Source organism: Pleurodeles waltl, chromosome 7 (assembly GCF_031143425.1).
Source record: "Pleurodeles waltl isolate 20211129_DDA chromosome 7, aPleWal1.hap1.20221129, whole genome shotgun sequence".
NCBI classification, from domain to species: Eukaryota; Metazoa; Chordata; class Amphibia; order Caudata; family Salamandridae; genus Pleurodeles; species Pleurodeles waltl.
The window spans coordinates 1,052,655,450-1,052,675,377 of record NC_090446.1 but is presented as its reverse complement, the minus strand read 5'-3'; the positions used below and the strand labels follow the sequence as shown (position 1 = coordinate 1,052,675,377).

The 19,928-nt window shown below is 44.0% G+C and overlaps 1 protein-coding gene across 6 annotated transcripts in view; it reads left to right on the top strand.

The window, feature by feature from the left end:
- The window catches only part of MILR1 (mast cell immunoglobulin like receptor 1), a 305,761-nt gene that overhangs the window by 208,970 nt on the left and 76,863 nt on the right, over positions 1–19,928 (top strand). For all 6 annotated transcript variants that reach the window (XR_011194184.1, XM_069199927.1, XM_069199928.1 and 3 more), the window contains one exon: positions 1,541–1,603. Coding sequence is in view for 5 of the 6 variants with exons in the window: in XM_069199927.1 (XP_069056028.1) it covers positions 1,541–1,603 (63 nt within the window). In the remaining variant the exon portion in view is untranslated. The remainder of the gene's footprint in view (positions 1–1,540; positions 1,604–19,928) is intronic.

The following is a 19,928-nucleotide window of genomic DNA, read 5'->3' as shown; positions in this document are numbered from 1 at the left end:
ACCAAAGTCCTGCATTAAGGCCTCTCAAATCAATAAGCTAGAAAGGAGATTCATCCCCGGCTAATACGCTTGTGAAAGCTCGACCAGGCTTGTCACTATCCTCGCCCTCACACCCCTAATTACTCCACTTGGCTGCAACCCCGCTACAGTGCCTGAACTCAGTCATCAGATGCTAGGTGATCCTCGCGGGCCCTCTGATGTGTGCAGTAGCGCCCCTTGTAGATGCTTTGCCCTTTGCAGTACTTCTAAGACGAAGGTATATTCATGGAAATGTAAACCACCCTGACACTGGACGCCCCAGGGACGGCGGGGGGTAATGGGGCATTTGGGTTAATTATGTACTTGCAACACATTGTTCTGAGGAAGGCTTCAAAGTGAATTACAAGTTGTTAGTGCGTGATGTTGTTTGTGTAACCTCTAAAACGTTGGTAGTTAAGGTGACATATGTAATTTCACAATATCAAGTATCTGTTTATAGCAACTATGACGGAATTCCGTTAAAACCATTCAAATTCTTTGAGAGAAAAAAAAGTAAATTGAAACAGAACTTGGTTGTTCTGGCCCTGCTTCACTCGATGGGTACATAATTTATGCTATCTGTGTGGTGGGGTTATTCAAGGGTCCAGTTCACAGGGGCTTAGATGTGGAAGTTGTCATTTTCTCCTGAAGGACTACTACTATATCTGGAGCACAGTTACCCCAAGAAGACTCTCAAGTGTACTTGGGCGACTCTAAGTCAGTCATAAAATTTCAGGAGTATGCGTATAATTTACACATAATTTGCACAAAGTGGAAAATTCTGAATGCAAAGCTTTATCGCAAGCATGCATTTAAACATTTACGTTTTTGCTTATTTCTACACCGAAAACTGTTTATACTGGTAGAGATACCCGTTCCCATATACCCCCATTAAATATGGAATGAGATTGAATTTCCACATTAACAAATGCACGGTGCAGCTCTAAACTTCTGCCTGGCCTTATTTTGTTAATCAGGATCGGAAATTAACATGTTTTGACTAGGTGTACCCTACTGACAATTGGATTTTTTCTCATGAGGGTTCTGACAATGTGTATATGAAAACAGAGTACAGTCCTACTGTGGTGGATTTTGATCTTAACTCTCAGGGTATAGTACTCCACAGTCTGAAGCCCAACACTGAGAAGGTTCAAGAGACGGACTAAGGCAAATATAGGAGCAAACATTCTGATTTTGTGAAAAGGTATGTGGAGTCAAATAGGAGAATGGACGGTTAGGATAAATAAGCAAAGATCTGGATCTGTAAATACTTCATAATGCCACGTGAATTAGAATCCTAGACTTCAACCTAGTTAGGTACATATGGTCAACCTGCACATATGTCTCAGTTTCTTTGGTTGGCATAACTGTTGTGAGCTTATAAGAAACATTTACTAACAAAGATAGCCTTTTAGTAAAAAAATGAAACATCCAGTACCAAGAGATGAACTAAATCATAATCACTGTTCTTGTTTGGATGTATCCATTTCACAATCAGTATTTATGTTCTCATTTTATACAGAAAGCACCGCACAGCAGGGGGAAGTCGAGTACACCACTGTATTCATAACAAATGGAAATAAAGGTAAGATAATGATGGCAAGAAAACTGTGCTTACCATCAGTAGCTGAGCATAGGTGTGTGCATGTGTAATGAGGAAGGAGCCAGGTCTACACACCACATATCTAAAATATGTTAGTTTCTCCACAGGAGCTGCAAATGTGCAAAAATGTTAGTACCCATGTACAATCACTAGTTCAGGGTTTACTACATGGGAACAGGCTAAGTCGGAGGCTGCTGTCATCCTGTGTTTCCCACTTGCCACCCACCGTTGGAGCAGCAGATTGCTGCTCTACATGGAGGCTAGCTTGACTTTACCATACCTCGGAAACTCTTTCGGACTATGGACCCTGCATGCAAAGTTAGCAAGAGTGTCCAGAGACCCACCTTATGATTATTCCTGCCCGATAGTAGATTCCTAGCAGGTAGTATATTAGGGGGCTTAAGTAGGGCACGAATTATGAATGTTGAGTGTTATCTGGTACAGTGGAATCCAGCCATGTGAATGACAAGTGGCGCTACACAATAATTACACGATTTCCCAAAGCAGGTGGAACGTGTGCACCTTGACTAATCTTGTGTGAGGTCCTTTGCTACCTCAAAGACCCTCCCCTCAATGAATTGTGTGCCATAAAAGAAACTCTAAGAGATGTATGCCCAGCCTCTTTAATGTAGTCTGCATGGGTTTGCCAAATCTATGTGTATATATGAGTGATCAAATCTGCTGAGGTAATATGAGTTCTGTCTACCTCTCATAGGGTATCTGGGACACCATACAATGAATCACGAAGCCTCAATCTACAGACATCCCGCTATCTGTAGGGTATATTTGTGAATGACTTTGTAATGAATGTATTTGGAACAGTTGAATATTTAAGCAAAAAGCTTGTCTAAGGGAACAAATCCTGCACAATCTTGTGATTTCATTCCTCTAGTGAGAAGGTAATTGGATAGATTTTGTGGCAGCTGAATTTGAAGCCTCAAACATACTAACCTGTAAATTGGAAGATTGCTGCAGGAATGGCATGGCATGGAAGCCTACAGTCTCCTTCCGCATCCCTGAAAACATCCAACTCTGCACTTTGTACTGCCCATAAAAACAGGGAAACAGGAATAGGACTATAAAAGAAGCCACACTAAAGATGTCAGCAATTTGTAATCACAGGTTGTTTTGTCAGATGGAGGTTCTCTCAGAATCTCTCTTACATCAACTTAAATTCTATGTGTTTTATTAATTTACACAGATTTTACATGTATGCTAATATTATATAGGAAATGAGGCATACACAAGATTTGCTCTAATAATTGCTGCACAGCAGTAAACATTAAATGCATAAAAGGTGCAGAACCTTCATATTGCTAGAGCCAAATAATTGTCATGAGACAGTTTTTTACCAATGCCCAGAGTTCCAATGTCGTACAACTGCTTTACAACTTGAGGCAATTATTGGAAACACAATTTAACAGAGGTCCTGCATATAGCAATGCTGAGGCCCAGCAGGCAATTGTTACAGCACAACTGTGAGGGTGAGACTGAATTACGGTAGACAGGTGAAACAGGCAATGCAAGGGTCAGCAGGAATCCCACAATCCAGACAAGTGATAATTAACCCTCCCTAGTTACCACTAACCTAAGGCCTCTCAAGGCAGTGCTGGGAGAGGTTGAATAGATCCAACGATTCAAGGAAAGTCTTTGAAATGATGCTGCAGAAGGAATTTCAATAAGCACTGCAAACAGAAAACACCTGGGGACATGTTTATGTCATCTCGCTTGAAGATAATCTCTACTTGAGATCCTGGAAAACATGAAGAGCTAAATCCAAGCATCAGAACATAGGTGAACAACAGGACCCAAGCAGAGGCTTCTTCTCGTCAACAGGAAGGAAAGCCAAGCACCTGGCCATGGCCCTAATGTGGAGTTTATAGTCTGTGGAATCCTCAAATCGTGTAACAATTCCTCAAATCATGCAGTAGTTCCTCATATCATGGGGTATATCTTCAAATGCTGCGATCCACAAATCATGCCGTGGATCCTTGGATCCTGGTGCGCTCTACGACTCAAATGGAGCATTGGGTCATGGCTTTTGGTGTGCCCACATGAGGGCAGGATTGATTGTGTTGGTGATAGTGGTAACAGCTCGGCTGCAAGTGACAGCCATGATCTTCTATGGCATGACTTCTATCACATAGTGTAAAAACATCCTGAGTGGCAGGGGAGATATTATAAAAAGGGGTCACTAGTTTGTTCCTAATGGTCCACTGGAAAATGGTGCAGAAATAGTGCAGTAATTAAGCATGCAGAACCCATTCCTGTAGTTATTCCCCACTGTCATAATTGACCAGGCGGCTCTCACCACCGCATAAAAGCGGATGTAGACGCGGCCGTGCAGCAGACGCACGCAGCAGGTGCGCCTAAGGCAACCCCGTCTGCGTCTGTCTGCTACCGGACAGGGCCGAGGGCCAAATATTATATTTTAAAAAATAGCCCCCCCCTCGTATGACCTTCTGGAAACAAGAGCTTCTACCCCTCAATAGAGAGTCTTCATATACGTACTGCAATTTGGCGGATCCTTACCATGCTAGCTTTTTCAAATGTGCGACATGCGGTTGGTGTTTTAATACATCACCCAAGGAAAGCCTCTCCCTAGGTAAGGACCAAGGGCTGGGGTGTAATAAGAAGCTGATAGACAGCGAGGAAACCAACATTACCTGCGGATTAATTAATGCCCGCTCGCTGACTAAGCACTCACTCGAAATCAGGGAACTGATAGAAATGGCTAAAATGGACTGCCTTTTTTATCACTGTAACCTGGGCTAGAGAGCACTCCAACCCAGATTTTTTACTGGCTTCTTCCCCAGGGTTCTCCTTCGCTAGTCTAGATAGGCTTGAGAAAAGAGGAGGTGAGCTCGCAGTTATTCTTAAAAATCACCTCAGCAGCATCCTGGAGGGGCTTAATATCAGTCAGACTAATTGTGAAGGTGCCCTTTTCAAGATCCACTCCCAGCGTACAATCCTCCTGGAGGGATTACTATTAAACAGACCGCCCGGCCCTAAGAAGGATTTCCTCTCAGCCTGGCTATCCTTATTGGAACCTCTGATTCTGTCTGCCAAAGCTATTGTTTTGGGCGATTTTAATCTACATCTAGAAGATCAATCCGACCCAGCCCTTTGTGATTTTATAAGCATGATGAAGAGTCTGGACTGGCATCCTGGGGATTTGACCCCATCTCACTGTGCTGAACACACTCTTGATGGCATTTTCATTCTGCATGGAAATGGTACTAGGTTAGACAATAGGGCTCTGGACTGGACTGACCACCATTTGTTAACTTTTAAGTTATCAAGCTCAGATATGGCCACTAAAATGCATTGTATGACAAGACTTAGGAGACCTTGGCACAAGGTTCAGGTGACTAACCTGACCCAGGTGCTCAAGTCAGGCTGGGAACAGGCAAAAGCACTGGGCTGAACTAATCTAGAGTCCTTTGAAATAGGAACGAGAGCAGCCATTGACTCTTTAGTTCATCTCGCTCCCTCTGATCCTAAACAAGGATGCCCCCAATCTGCGCCATGGTAGTCCGAGGATCTTAAAAACCTGCAGAGAATCTATCGCAGGCAGGAGCGCAAAACAAAATTATTCAACTGCAGGTTAATTTTACACAAGTTACTTCAGAAACAGAGGGTGACAGGTGGGAGGATTTACCACCTCCTAACACGGTAAACCAGATTAAAGGTTTTAAGCCTCTATCATCTTAAAGAATCTCTGATTTATTAGCGGCAGTAAAATCCGGCTCTAGTAATGATCCCTGCCCTCTGCGTATTTTTAAGCTGGTTTCCAACCTCATTTCCACTGCCTTGGAACCAGTTTATGCCGACATTCTACAGGAAGGTTGTTTTCCAGAGACCTGGAAAGAATCTATCATTATTCCTCTAACTAAGAAAACAGGCAAGGATGTTTCAGATTTGTCTAACTTACACCCGATATCCCTTTTACCTACCCCAGCCAAGATTTTAGAAAAACACCTTAATTTGGAACTGGTGGATTTTTTATGAGCTAATGGCAGGCTGGATCCACATCAACATGGATTCCACCGTGATCATAGCACAGAAACTGCACTAATATCTTCAGCGGATATAATCCGTAGAAGAGTAGACAAGGAGGAAGGCACCATCCTGGTCCTGTTAGACTTGTCCGCTGCCTTTGATACGATATCTCTGCATCTTCTTATTCAGCGCCTGCATCAGGCAGAAATAAAAGAAAAGACACTTGATATTCTCAGGTCTTTTTTGACCGATAGATCCATTACTGTGTCCTGCGGAAACCACACAGCAACTCCTTTCCAACTGCCCTGTGGAGTTTCTTAGGGTTCGTCTCTTAGTACGACTCTTTTTAATCTATATGTTGCACCACTGGCTAGCCTGGTACGCTCTTTTGGATTCCATATTGTGTCATGCGCTGACGACATGCAACTGATTATCCCAGTCTCCCGCAATTGGGAGGAAACGAGGAATAGATTCCAGCAATGCATGAATGCTATAAACAGCTGGATGTCCAGTAATTGGCTTAAATTAAACGGCAACAAGACTGAAATCTTTTTTTTTGGTCTTGATAGCAAACTTTGGAATGTTCCGTGCACCTCATGCAGAAATCTGGGCATGGTATTTGACAGTTCCCTATCCTTCGAGCAACAGGTCAACAAGACGATTAAAGTCTGTTATTGGGCCCTGAAAACTCTAAGAATTATTTTTTTCTTTCTGGAAGATAATTTGAAAGTACCTGTATTTCTGGCGTTAGTTATATCCAGACTAGACTGCTGCAACTCCTTATTGTTAAATATTAGTGAAGCCGCCCTCCATAAACTTCAACTCATTCAAAATGCGTCAGCTCGCTTGATCCTGAAGCTAGTAGCAGCCTTTGACAGCTTTCACTGGTTACCTGTTGATAAAAGGATCAAGTTCAAATAGGGATGTGAATATTTGTGTTCTGCCCTACAGCACTATCAACCAACAAGGACCCTCAGATCCGCATCTAGATTTTTGATTGCGGTACCCCGTTGCCATAAGGCCAGGTGGGGGGACAGAGCCTTCACGGTGGAGGCAGCGAGACCTTGGAACTCCTTGCCTTTAATGATTAGACTGGCGGAGACATACATGGCCTTTAGAAAGACATTAAAAACGTGGCTCTTTTCACATTAGGTCAGGAGTCCTTAACTCTTCTATTTAGGCATAGTCCTGGTCTCCCTGTATCTCACTTGGTCCAGCGCTTCGATGCTTTTTTGCCGGAATGCGCTTTACAAATGCTCCTACAATACAATACAATACAATTTCCTGCAGTACCGTAAATAATGAGGGGTAGGTGTACCAATAATGACCAGAGGTGGATGGGAGTAGGGACGAGCACCTGTGACAAGTGATGACAGCTCTTACCATCATTAACAGCTAATATTATGTAATTTCTAAAACTGTATACTGAGTACATGTGGAAACATCAGCCCCTGCATAGACAGTCACTGGGAGGAAGGAAGAAACACACTAGTGACATACCATTGGTACCAGTAAGCAGGTAAAAGCTACATCTATTTGCCTTGATTGCATATGTGATTCTAATCAAAGGAGGAGTTAAAGGTGAGGGTTGTGATGATTACAGTATACAAAAATAAGGGTAGATAGCATTATAAATTAAAGGGTGAGTAGATATATGAACTCCAATTAAAATAGCTCGTCTGCATACTGTAATGGAGTACTAAGTGATTACTTGTAGTGAGTGACTTGAGTGTTTTATCGGAATCAAATGATTACGTGGAGTGAGTGACTGAGTTTTTCATCTGAAACAAATGAGTGTAAGTGAGACAGTGGCATATACTGCAGTACTTAAGAGTACAATTTACATATGTGTTTTGTATACAGGGCCATATCTTGTTGAAATATCCAAAAGTGGACATGCAAGGGGAACCCAGAATGAAGGATGTTTGTTAAGCAGGGTGGCTTGGTACTGCGGAGTACGTCAATTAATCAATCAATCAATCAGGGATTTATAGAGTGCACTACTCACCCGGTAAGGTCTCAAGGCGCTAGTGGGGGGGGGGAGAGCTACTGGTCGAAAAAGCCAAGTCTTGAGGTGTTTCCTGAATGATAGAAGGTCTTAGGTCAGGCGGAGGTGGATCGGTAGGGAGTTCCAGGTCTTTCCGGCAAGGTGAGAGAATGATCTTCCTCCGGCGGTCGTACGACGGATGCGAGGAACGTAGGCGAGGGTGCAGTTGGTAGAGCGAAGGTTGCGGGTGTGGGTGTGAAAGGTGAGTCTGTCGTTGAGGTAGGCGGGACCTGTGTTGTGGAGGGCCTTGTGTGCGTGGATGAGGATTTCGAAGGTGATCCTCTTTGATACTGGTAGCCAGTGTAGGTCTCTGAGGTGGGGTGAGATGTGGTTGCAGCATGGGATGTCCAGAATGAGACAGGCAGATACGTTCTGGATTCTTTGCAGCTTTGTTTGGAGTTTATTTGTTATTCCTGCATATATGGTGTTTCCGTAATCCAATCGGCTACTGACCAAGGCGTGGGTGACGGCTTTCCTGGTTTCGATGGGAATCCATTTGAAGATTTTGCGGAGCAGGAGGAGGGTGTTGTAGCAGGAAGAGGAGATTGCATTGACCTGCTGAGTCATGCTGAGTGTGGAATCAAAGATGAAGCCCAAGTTGCGTGCATTGGTAGTGGGTGAGGGTGCGGATCCTAGGGAGGTGGGCCACCAGGAGTCGTTCCAAGCTGAGGGGTTGGTGCCGAAGATGAGTTATTCTGTCTTGTATAGGTTTAACCTGAGGTGGCTTGATTCCATCCAGCTGGCGATGGCGTGGAGTCCGTTGTGGAGGTTGTCCTTTGCAGTAGTGGGGTCTTTCGTGAGGGAGATGATGAGCTGAGTGTCATCAGCGTAGGAGACTATGTTGATGTGGTGCGTTCGTGCGATGTTGCCGAGGGGGGCCATGTACACGTTGAAACGTGTGGGGCTGAGCGAAGATCCTTGAGGGACGCCACAGGTGATTCCGGAGGCTTCTGATAGGAATGACGGGAGGCGGACTCACTGGGTCCTGTCCGTGAGAAATGACGAGATCCAGTCCAGTGCTTTGTCACCGATTCCAGCGTTGTGGAGGTGTGTGCGGAGAGTGTGATGACATACCGTGTCGAAAGCTGCAGAGAGGTCCAGGAGGATGAGTGCTGCTGTTTCTCCTCTGTCGAGCATGGTCCTGATGTCGTCTGTGGCAGCAATGAGTGCGGTCTCGGTGCTTTGGTTTTTGCGGAATCCGGATTAGGAGGTGTTGAGTGCCTTGTTGTCTTCCAAGAACCGGGATAGTTGATTGTTCATGATTTTTTTGATGCCCTTGGCTGGGAAGGGGAGGAGGGAGATCGGTCGGTAGTTCTTGGGGTCGTCAGGGTCTGCCTTTGGTTTCTTTAGCAAGGCGTTGATTTCTGCGTGCTTCCAGCTCTCTGGGAAGGTGGCTGATTCAAAGGAACTGTTGATGGTGTGGCAGAGATGGGGGGCGATGATGGTGTTAGCTTTGTTGAAGATGTGGTGTGGGCAGGGGTCTGATGGTGATCCGGAGTGTATGGTGGCCATGGTGCTTGCGCTGTCTTCTGTGATGACAGGGGTCCAGGTGTGGAGGAGGTGGGTGTTGCTTGGAGCGTAGGGTTTGTGGGTGTTTGTAGTTAGCTGGTGGGACTGGAAGTTGAAGCTGTTGTGGATTTTGTATATCTTTAGACAGAAGTGGGATGCGAGTGAGTTGCAGAGCTCCTGTGATGGCGGGGGTTCGTTGGAGCAGGCCCTGGGGGTGGATAGCTCTTTGATGATGCCGAAGAGTTATTTGATGTTGTGAGCGTTGGTGTCAATGCGTTTTTTGAAGTGGGTCCTTTTGGCGGTGCGGATCATTTGGTGATGTCTGCGTAAGGCCTCCTTGAAGGCGATGCGATTGGAGATGGTAGGGTCACGGCGCCAGCTTTTTTCCATTCTGCGGCATTGTCGTTTGGATTCCTGTAGATCTGCAGTGAACCAGCTGGCCTTGATTATGTGCGGGGTGTTTGGGTGTTTTTTGAGTGGTGCGAGGGTGTTGGCGCAGTCTTCTATCTAGTGGTGCAAGTTGGTGGGGGCTGTTTTGGGGTCTGAGGTCCGGGGGGGATCTAGGCGAGGGTGGAAATCAGTTAGTCTGTGGATATTTTGTTCCAGTTGCATCGGTGGGTTGTGTGCGGTGGTGGTGAGTGACTGGTTTCTGGTAGGAGAAATGGATGCATCGGTGGTCTGTCAGTAGAGTTCGGTGGTGTGGCTGAAGGAGACGTGGTTGCTGGTTGAGAAGATGGGATCGGTGTGTGGCCTGCGGAGTTGGTCGGTGAAGTGACAAGTTGCTTGAGGCCGAGGTTGGCGAGGGTGTCGATTAGGTTGGTGGTGTTGGTATCGTTGTTATCCTCCAGGTGGAAGTTCAGGTCGCCTAGGAGGATGTAGTCCGTTGAGGCGAGGGCTTGGGAGCTGATGGTGTCGGTGATGTCGTCGCAGAACTGTGGTCTCGGGCCAGGGGGTATGTAGACCAGTGTTCCTCTGAGTGTGTTGTTGGCGTTTACGTAGATTGTGAAGTGGAGGTGCTCGGCGGACTTGATGATGTCGTCGGAGTTGGTGGAGACTCTTATGGTGTTTCTGTGGACGTCTAATTGTTCTTTGCCATAGGTGCACATCAAGGGGATTCACTACGATGCCTAGAGTGAACCCAGAGACCCGAATGGAAGGTTTTGGTATGTTTACAAACAGAATTAAGAAAGCCAACATCAGATTTGCTTTGATCAAGAGACTAGGGAGGGGTGACAGAATTATGTTAAACAAGATAGTTGCACAGGAACACATCATGTTTGGATCATTCCCTTTCAACATCTGAAATGGACAAAAAAGAAACAATCATTTTAATAAAAACTGGGTAAAGTAGAAAAAAATGTTAATGGGAGCAAATGTGTTAACTTATTAATGTTAAGGATACGGACACCAACAATCACCTCTGCCAAAAGACGACTATGAAATTAGGATTGGACATGTAGCAGGACCCTTACATGTGTGGAGGAATTTAAGTCATCAATAGAAGATGGACAAGCTGGGCTACCCGATATTGCATTGAAAGGAACCAGTTTATTGACCCTATTATTTCAGAGTGTATCTAGAACTGTCACTATACCAGTAGATTGAGGGGGATCAATCGTGAGCCAACATGTAAAAAAGGGTCCAAAGGCATCACCTTCAAAGTGTATATTGCTTTGTATAGTGATCTTGCTATGCCAACAGGGTCTGGGATCAACTTGAGCAGTAGGCCACTGCAGCTCGTAGATTCCATAAATTCTGAATAGATTTTCTGAAGCAGTACGTAATGACCTTAGCTAATAAGACTGCTACTTCTGAGCAGAAGAGGCTCGGATCAACACATTATGCCTTTGTGGAGTTACAACAGTGCATGGTAAGATAAATTGGATGATCACTGCATGACTTTCATTCTTGCGTTGCTTTGAGTCTGCATACAGAGAGCTGGGGAGATTTTAAAATGCCTTGCAGGGAGCTATCAGTGTATTCCACTTTGGGGTGGTTGTGGGATTTGAACCATGTTGCAGGTGGTAACCTTATAGGGGCCTTTTATGCGTGGGCCAGGAAAGAGCCCAGTAGTCCTACCCCTCAGCTCAGAGTTAGATATATTGCGGACATAGGTAATTCCAGTGGAGATATTGTGAGGAGGGAACACTAGTTGGTCCCTAATGGTTCACTGAGAAATGGTGGGGAAATAGTCCGGTAATCAGGAATGCAGGAACTCATGCCAGTGGTTATTCCCCATTTCCCTGCAGTGTTTCATTTACAGCAGGCAAAGCCTCTTGGTGAAACACTCTAAGTCCGTAGTGTAAGTAAATCATTTATTAGGTTTGATTAATTAAAATCCAACATAAAACAGCATGAACTGTATTCACTAAAATATAACAAATTAAAATTAGTTTCAAGCCAGTACTAGTAAATTAATACAGATACCAAAACACCCTATTTACAGAGGAATCTGAAGATTAAAACCACAAAAATGCGGTTTCCATAGTCGACATTATTATGAGGATGAGGTGAGTTTCCTTGAAACTTCCTGAAAACTGTGGGCTGAGCTGAGTGCTGAGGTACTCCGAGTTAAGACAATGTTTTAAGACATCCTTCCATTGTCTGATTTTATTTATCAAAAAAATCTGCGTATTTCTTGCCACTCACTTTTCATCCCGGGACAGCAGCAGAAGTGTTCCTACACAACAGGTAGTCCTGGTGAGGCTTGTGACTCCGGTTAGCAGCCCTAGTAATGAGAGCCACACAGTTAATTTAGAGGAAATGGGATCCATGCATGGGATTGACTGACGTTCCCTACACTAGGCTAGGAAACTCCATACAGTAGACCTGCTAGGGGCGTGGTCAGGCGCCGATGGAGTAAGGCACAAGTTGTGGCTTTCCCGGCCAAACTCCGCCTTCCGGGCTATTGCTCACCCCTGCCCGAGTTCAACCCCTAAACACAGTGGCGACACCTCTTGAGCCCCCTGAGACCCCAACTTCAGTTTGCGGCAGAGATATGTCCCACCAAAGCTGACCCACAGGAACCGCATCGGAGCACAAAGAGGCCGCTTAACAAGGTGACGGCGTGGGTGACCTGGAGGAGCGGGTTCTTGGTGGCAGAGCCGGGCTTAGGGCCAGCTGATGTGAACCCGACTCACTCTGCTGTACCAGAGGAAGGGGGAGTAACTGGCACAGCTGAGGCCCCTGGGGCTTTTACCAGGCAGAAACGAGCAGTGGGGGTGCACTGGAGTAGGCCACCAGATCTTCACCTGCGATTCTTCCCACCGGCAAACAGGTAAGCGCGGCCGGACTACACTGTGTTGTAACGTATGTAATGTATGTCATTCTTTACACTTATGTATATTGATAGATTAGCACAGTCTTGTGCTATGATGTAACATTAGAACCTTTGGTGTGGGGAATTCTATGGGTGGCGGTTGGAGTGGAGGAAGCTGGTGGTGAAGGATCCTCTGCCTGTACAATGTTGTCTGGGGCTGCTAAATAAAGAACCTACATCAAAATAAGACTGCAGTGATTACTACAAAAATTGGCGACGAAAGTGGCGCAGCCCTGGACGTGGTGAAGCAGATTGTGTTGATGGAGAGGCAGTGACACTACTCTGCCTGTTGTAATGATACTGTAGGCCCTACCGTAATCAAGCTTGGCAGGTGAATCGGACACAGTACAGGATTGAAGAGGACCAAGGAAACTGTTAATAAGTGAGCCACAAAATACTCGTTCGTTCCCACATGAGTCCTCTAAACATACAAAGAATGCACTTCGACAGTCTCAGAGGACGGATTCAGCTGTGGCAAGTATACGCTTAATTCAGCACGAACGTGAGTACATTTAAAATCCATTACCTACTTTATGCGTCTCCCAGCCAGTCCTCAACTGCCGGATCTCGAGGATTGTGTATCCTCATTACCATATGATATAACTGTACTGTGAATTTACCCACAGTGTCTCCTCCTGGAAGACATATTTCTGGTACATTTGCTGTTCCACACAGCTTGTTGGTTAAATTTCAGCATTACAAAGATTCGCTGATCAGCACAGCTTATATTGTTGACAGATGAGTCATTCATTCTCTGCTGATCATCACAGCTGATTACGAACACGAACGTTCGAACATTTTGAATGTGGAATCAATTTGGAGAGTTTAATATCATTAAAATGTTATACAACTGCGCCACCTACTGGGCTTTTATGTAATACCAGCATTTTACACAATTGTATTATTACAATCAACTGTTCACATGTTAGTTGATCTCTATTACTAACACATTGCTGTTTATTATCAAATTTAACCGATATATTGTGCACTTGTGTTATTTTCTTTGTTTCTGCCATCTCATTACAAGCAGTGAAACGTGTGCATTACACTCATTGAACTTATCCAATCCTCAACCATTTATTCCTGCGAAAGGAGAGCCCACTATGCCTTGGAAGGAATGGAAAGAGTACTTTTGTAATTATATAGACACTTTTGAGGAAGAGGATTTTTCACCGGAGAAAAAAAAAAAGGTACTGCTGTATTGCTTAGGTCCAGGAGGGCTTAAAACATACAATCAGATTGAAAAGAAACCCAGAGAAGGAGGGAATGTATTCACGCATGCTTTGGAGGATCTTGATGCACATTTCTCACCTATTGTGGGTTGCTGTAGATAGGTATACGTTTTTCCAGAGGAAACAAGGAAAAACTGAGAATGTTGATGACTACGTTGCTGCACTTCGTGCTCTGGCATTAACATGTTGTTTTGGTCCACTCCAAGAAGAACTTATTCGTGATCAAATTATTATGCATGCGAGCAACCCAAATATTCAGGATAAACTGTGGGTCAACGGTGAAGCACCTCTAAAGGAAGTGATTGCTCTAGTAAAGAAAGCAGAACTTACAGGTAGATGTGCCAAAGCGGTAATAGATGAAGTACAAGAAATAAAAGAAGTTAACAAAATATCTAATGCAAAATACTGGAAAGGTGGTGAAACTAAAAAAAAAGCTTCAAGAAGCAACGGATTATAATTGCAAACCCGTAAGTGTGGAACAAAAGAAGTGTTATAGGTGTGGGAGCGCTGACCACTTAGCATTTTTCAAAAAATGCTGCGCAAGGAATCAAAAGTGTTCTCATTGTGGTGTTGTAGGTCACTATGCAGAGGTTTGCAGGAGGAAATCTGTTAACTCAAAAGTGAATGTTAAATACATTAGAGAGGACAGTGACGCTAATTCCGATGATTTGGAGAATACAAATGTTCATCAGGTGTTTTGTATAGATTACGACATTTTAGGTGTAGATCAAGTTAAAAGGATCATGGTGTGAATTGGCGGTAGGGGGGGTGATGATTAAGGTGATTGCATATTCAGGTTCACCCTTTACTATAGTGAATGAAGATGTATGGAAGGATTAATTAGTGGAAAAATTAGGCACACATCTTGACAACTCTGAGGTTGTTGCCAAGAGCTATACTGGAGACAAAATTGAATTTGTGGGTTTCCGGGAGTTCGAATTTCAGTTTAAAGAAAGGAAAGCACAGTGCAAATTGTACGTTTCTAAAAAGGGACCCTCAGTCTTAGGTTGGACGCACCAGGGTGATTTAGGAATAATTTTGAACCCCAACAGTCCAGATCCAGTGTTGACAATTAAAGAAAATTGTGAGGGAAGGAAGAAATATTGGATTCTTACCCAGAATTATTTTCTGGTAACGTGGGGCTGTTGAATGATTTCCAGCACAAAATAGAATTAAAATCATCAGCAATTCCATGTATTCATAAGGTTAGACACATACCTATCTCTATTAAGGAGGAGGTTCATGATGAATTGAAAAAAACTGGTGGAGGGTGGCATTATTGAGCAAGTTGAGTCAGCAGAATGGGTTTCTCCATTAGTAGTTGTAAGGCGTTCCAATGGTAAAGTAAGATTATGTGTGGACCTTAGGGAGCTGAATAAAAACATCTTTATTGACCAGTATCCATTACCACGCATAAATGAAATGTTTTCCGCAACAAAGAATATGTGTTGGTTTTCAACTATCGACCTAAAATCTGCTTACCATCAGGTGCCTTTACACCAGGATAGTAAGAAATACACAACGTTCATAATGCCTTTTGGATGTTATCAATATACCCGAGTGCCTTTTGGACTAGCATCAGCTGCAGCGATGTTTCAAAGGATTATGAGTAATATATTTAGTGGATTCTCTGGGATGATGTTTTTCCAAGATGACATCCTATTCATGGGTAAAAATAGAGAGGAACATGACAATAAGTTGAAACAGGTTCTAGAAATCCTTAAGAAGAAAGGTTTGACAATAGAGTATAGTAAATGTAAATTGTCTCAAGAAGAAGTGGTTTACTTGGGTCATAGCATCAGCAAGAATGGCATTAAACCGAAGCAAGCTTTAGTGGAAGCTATCAAAGAGGCTACTTGTCTTGCTGGGAAAGAGGATGTGAGAGCTTTTCTAGGTTTAATTGAATTTTATTCCAAGTTCATTAGGAACTTTTCTGAAAAAACGTATCATATACGACAATTACTCAAGAACAAATCCAAATTTATTTGGTCAGATGAGTGTCAAAGGGCGTTTCAGGATTTAAAAATTGAAATTTGTAAAGCACCATTTCTGAAGGGATTTGACCCCAAATGCAAATCCATTGTTACAACAGATGCAAGTAATAAAGGGTTGGGGGCGGTACTAACACAGTGTGATGATGAGAACAATGAATGGGTTGTTGCCTTTGCATCACGGTCTTTGACCCCAGCTGAAGAGAGATACTCAGTCATAGAGCGAGAAACATTAGCTTGTGTGTGGGCATTGAACCATTTTCGTCAATTTGTGTGGGGACTGCATGTCTTGTTGAGGTCTGATCATAAACCTTTAACAAAGGTTTTGACGACTGCTGGATTACAAAATGCATCTCCGAGATTGAGCAGGATGTCAATAAAATTGTTGGATTTTACTAATGATGTACAGTATTGGCTTGGAGTCAAGAACAAAGTAGCTGATTTTCTAAGTAGAATGTCATTACCAATTTAAAATGTAGATGAACTAATGGGTGAGGAGAGTTGTGTGGCTGGATTATTTGATGAGGGAATGGAAGGTATTGATATTATGGAATGGAAGGAAGGATGGATTAAGGATGACAGTTTAAAAAGAATAGCTGGTTACATAAATGGAGGTTGGCCTGAAAAAAGAAATCTTGGGGCAGATGGAAACAATTTCTGGGAGGCGAGAAATGAACTTTATTTAGAAAACAATATGATGTACAGAGGTGGAAGAGCTGTACCTCCAGTTTCTCTTAGGAGAAAGATCCTAGATTTATGTAATGAAGGACATCTTGGAATATCCAAAACTAAACAAAGAGTCAAAGGCAAGTATTGGTGGCCTGGTCTTGATGAGCAAATTGAAAAAAAAATAAGAGACTGCATAGAATGCAATAGTTCTGATAAGTGTCAGAAAACATTTAAACCACCTTTATCACCCATTGCTTGCCCCAATATGCCCTGGGAAAAGATAGGTTTGGATGTGGTGGGACCGGTGGAATGCAATAGTGGTGAATACAAATTTATTCTGGTCGCAGTGGACCATTTTTCAAAATGGCCAGAGATTGAAATAGTTCATAAGGCAGAATGTGAAAGAATTATTACATTTTTAGACCAAATATTTACAAGAGAAGGTCTACTTAAAACTATAATTACTGACAATGGTCCTCAATTTGTGGCTGAGAAATTCAAATAAAAAAAAAAAAGAAATGGTGTAATCCATATCACTACCTCATTATACCATCCAGAAGGAAACGGTTTAGTGGAACAATTCAACAGGGTCATCAAAGGGAGTATCCAGTTGGCCAAGAGTAATGGTTTGAATCGGGAAAGTGAGCTATATAAGTTAATTTGGGCTTACAAAATTACTCCCAGTAGCGTCACTGAGGAAAGTCCATTTTCCTTGATGAGAGGTCGTGAACCTATCAGCAAGGATCTTGGTTGGCTATCGTCTGGTAAGCGAGTCGAATGGTCACCTGATCAAGTAAGATTGAAAATCAACAAGGCTCAACAAGCATATAAGGAGTGGTATGACAAGAAAATCGGAACAAGAGAATCCAAAGTAAAATGTGGAGATTGGGTTAAAGTGAGAAAAGAGAGAAAAGTCCAAAAAGGAGAAAGCAGATATTCAGAGCCTCTGAAAGTTTATGAAGTATTCCGTAACTCAGTTAAATTAAGTGATGGGAAAGTGTGGCATTTGGGCAGGGTTTCCAAGTGTAAGAATGATAAACAAGCTGAAACAGAGAATGTCAAGAGTTATGATTGGTTGGAAACAGATGAAAAGGCGAGTAGTGAAGAGGTAAATTTGTACAGTAGATTAGTGAGGAGTGACAGTAAAACGCGTGGGCTTGAAACACCAATTCATGATAGTATTCAGCATTCGCTGCGTGAAAGTGAAGTGACAGGTACAAAAAACTTACAAAACAGTACAAACAATGACAGTCAAATCAACACTGGAAGGTTTGGTAGGATTATTTCCAAACCAAAGGGGTTTGATGACTTTGTATGTGTTAATACAGTTTAATGGAAAAATATAATGTTTGTTTCTGTTAGATTTTTTTTACATTTCTGTTTTTATCAACCTGTATGAATTAAAAAAGAAAATGTGTACCTTGCTTGTAGTGTATTTATGTGATAAGATATACGTGTATGGAAGTTCTACTATTATTTTTATTTTATTTTTTTTTAAATATAAAAAGGAAAGATGTGTTGTAGGTAATGTATGTAATTCTTTACACTTATGTATATTGATAGATTAGCACAGTCTTGTGCTATGATGTAACATTAGAACCTTTGGTGTGGGGAATTCTATGGGTGGCGGTTGGAGTGGAGGAAGCTGGTGGTGAAGGATCCTCTGCCTGTACAGTGTTGTCTGGGGCTGCTAAATAAAGAACCTGCATCAAAATAAGACTGCAGTGATTACTACACACAGCACGCTGCCCGCAGAAAAGGCGGCGTGCGCTGTGGAGCGAGCACCGGACCTTATGGGGGTGATCTAAGCAACCTCACTCCCCCTGGCACCTCACTGGAGCACTTGGGCACAAGCGCGACCCTGAAGGCACAAGGGAGATGGGATTGCCCCTTGGGGCGCCCTGATGCACGGCGGGCATCGTTGGAGCACCTTACATAACGGGGGGAGCACAGACATAGCCAGGCCTATACGGGAGAATACATTACCCTCCACCCCGGCATAGAAAACCATACCGGACTGGGCTGCTGTAGGAAAGTACCATCTTGCTTGGCATGTTACCCCCATTTTCACTGTATGTATGTATGTTTTAGCCCTTGTGTCTCTGGGATCCTGCTAGGCAGGACCCCAGTGCTCATAGTATGTGCCCTGTATGTGTTCCCTGTGTGGTGCCTAATTGTATCACTGAGGCTCTGCTAACCAGAACCTCAGTGTTTATGCTCTCTCTGCTTTCTAAATTTGTCACTGCAGGCTAGTGAATAAATTTACCAATTCTCATTGGCACACTGGTACACCCATATAATCCCCTTGTATATGGTACTTAGGTACCCAGGGTATTGGGGTTCCAGGAGATTCCTACGGGCTGCAGCATTTCTTTTGCCACCCATAGGGAGCTCTGACAATTCTTACACAGGCATGCCACTGCAGCCTGAGTGAAATAACATCCACGTTATTTCACAGCCATTTTTCACTGCACATAAGTAACTTATATGTCACCTATATGTCTAACCTTCACTTAGTGAAGGTTGGGTGCCAAGTTACTTAGTGTGTGGGCACCCTGGCACTAGCCAAGGTGCCCCCACATCGTTCAGGGCAAATCCCCCGGACTTTGTGAGTGCGGGGACACCATTACAGGCGTGCACTATACATAGGTCAATACCTATGTATAGCGTCACAATGGCAACTCCGAACATGGCCATGTAACATATCTAAGATCATGGAATTGTCACCCCAATACCATTCTGGTATTGGGGTGACAATTCCATGATCCCCCGGGTCTCTAGCACAGAACCCGGGTACTGCCAAACTGCCTTTCCGGGGTTTCCACTGCAGCTGCTGCCAATCCCTCAGACAGGTTTGTGCCCTCCTGGGGTCCAGGCAGCCCTGGCCCAGGAAGGCAGAACAAAGGATTTCCTCTGAGAGAGGGTGTTACACCCTCTCCCTTTGGAAATAGGTGTGAAGGGCTGGGGAGGAGTAGCCTCCCCCAGCCTCTGGAAAAGGTTTGATGGGCACAGATGGTGCCCATCTCTGCATAAGCCAGTCTACACCGGTTCAGGGATCCCTCAGGCCTCCTCTGGCGCGAAACTGGACAAAGGAAAGGGGGTGAGCACTCCCCTGACCAGTACCTCCCAGGGGAGGTGCCCAGAGCTCCTCCACTGTGTCCCAGACCTCTGCCATCTTGGAAAGAGAGGTGTTGGGGGCACACGGGACTGCTCTGAGTGGCCAGTGCCAGCAGGTGACGTCAGAAACCCCCTCTGATAGGCTCTCACCTTTCTTGGTAGCCAATCCTCCTTTCTTGGTAGCCAAACCTCCTTTTCTGGCTATTTAGGGTCTCTCCTCTGGGGAATTCTTCAGATAACGAATGCAAGAGCTCACCAGAGTTCCTCTGCATCTCCCTCTTCGACTTCTACCAAGGATCAACCGCTGACTGCTCCAGGACGCCTGCAAAACGGCAACAAAGTAGCAAGACGACTAACAGCAACATTGTAGCACCTCATCCTGCCGGCTTTCTCACTGTTTCCTGGTGGTGCATGCTCTGGG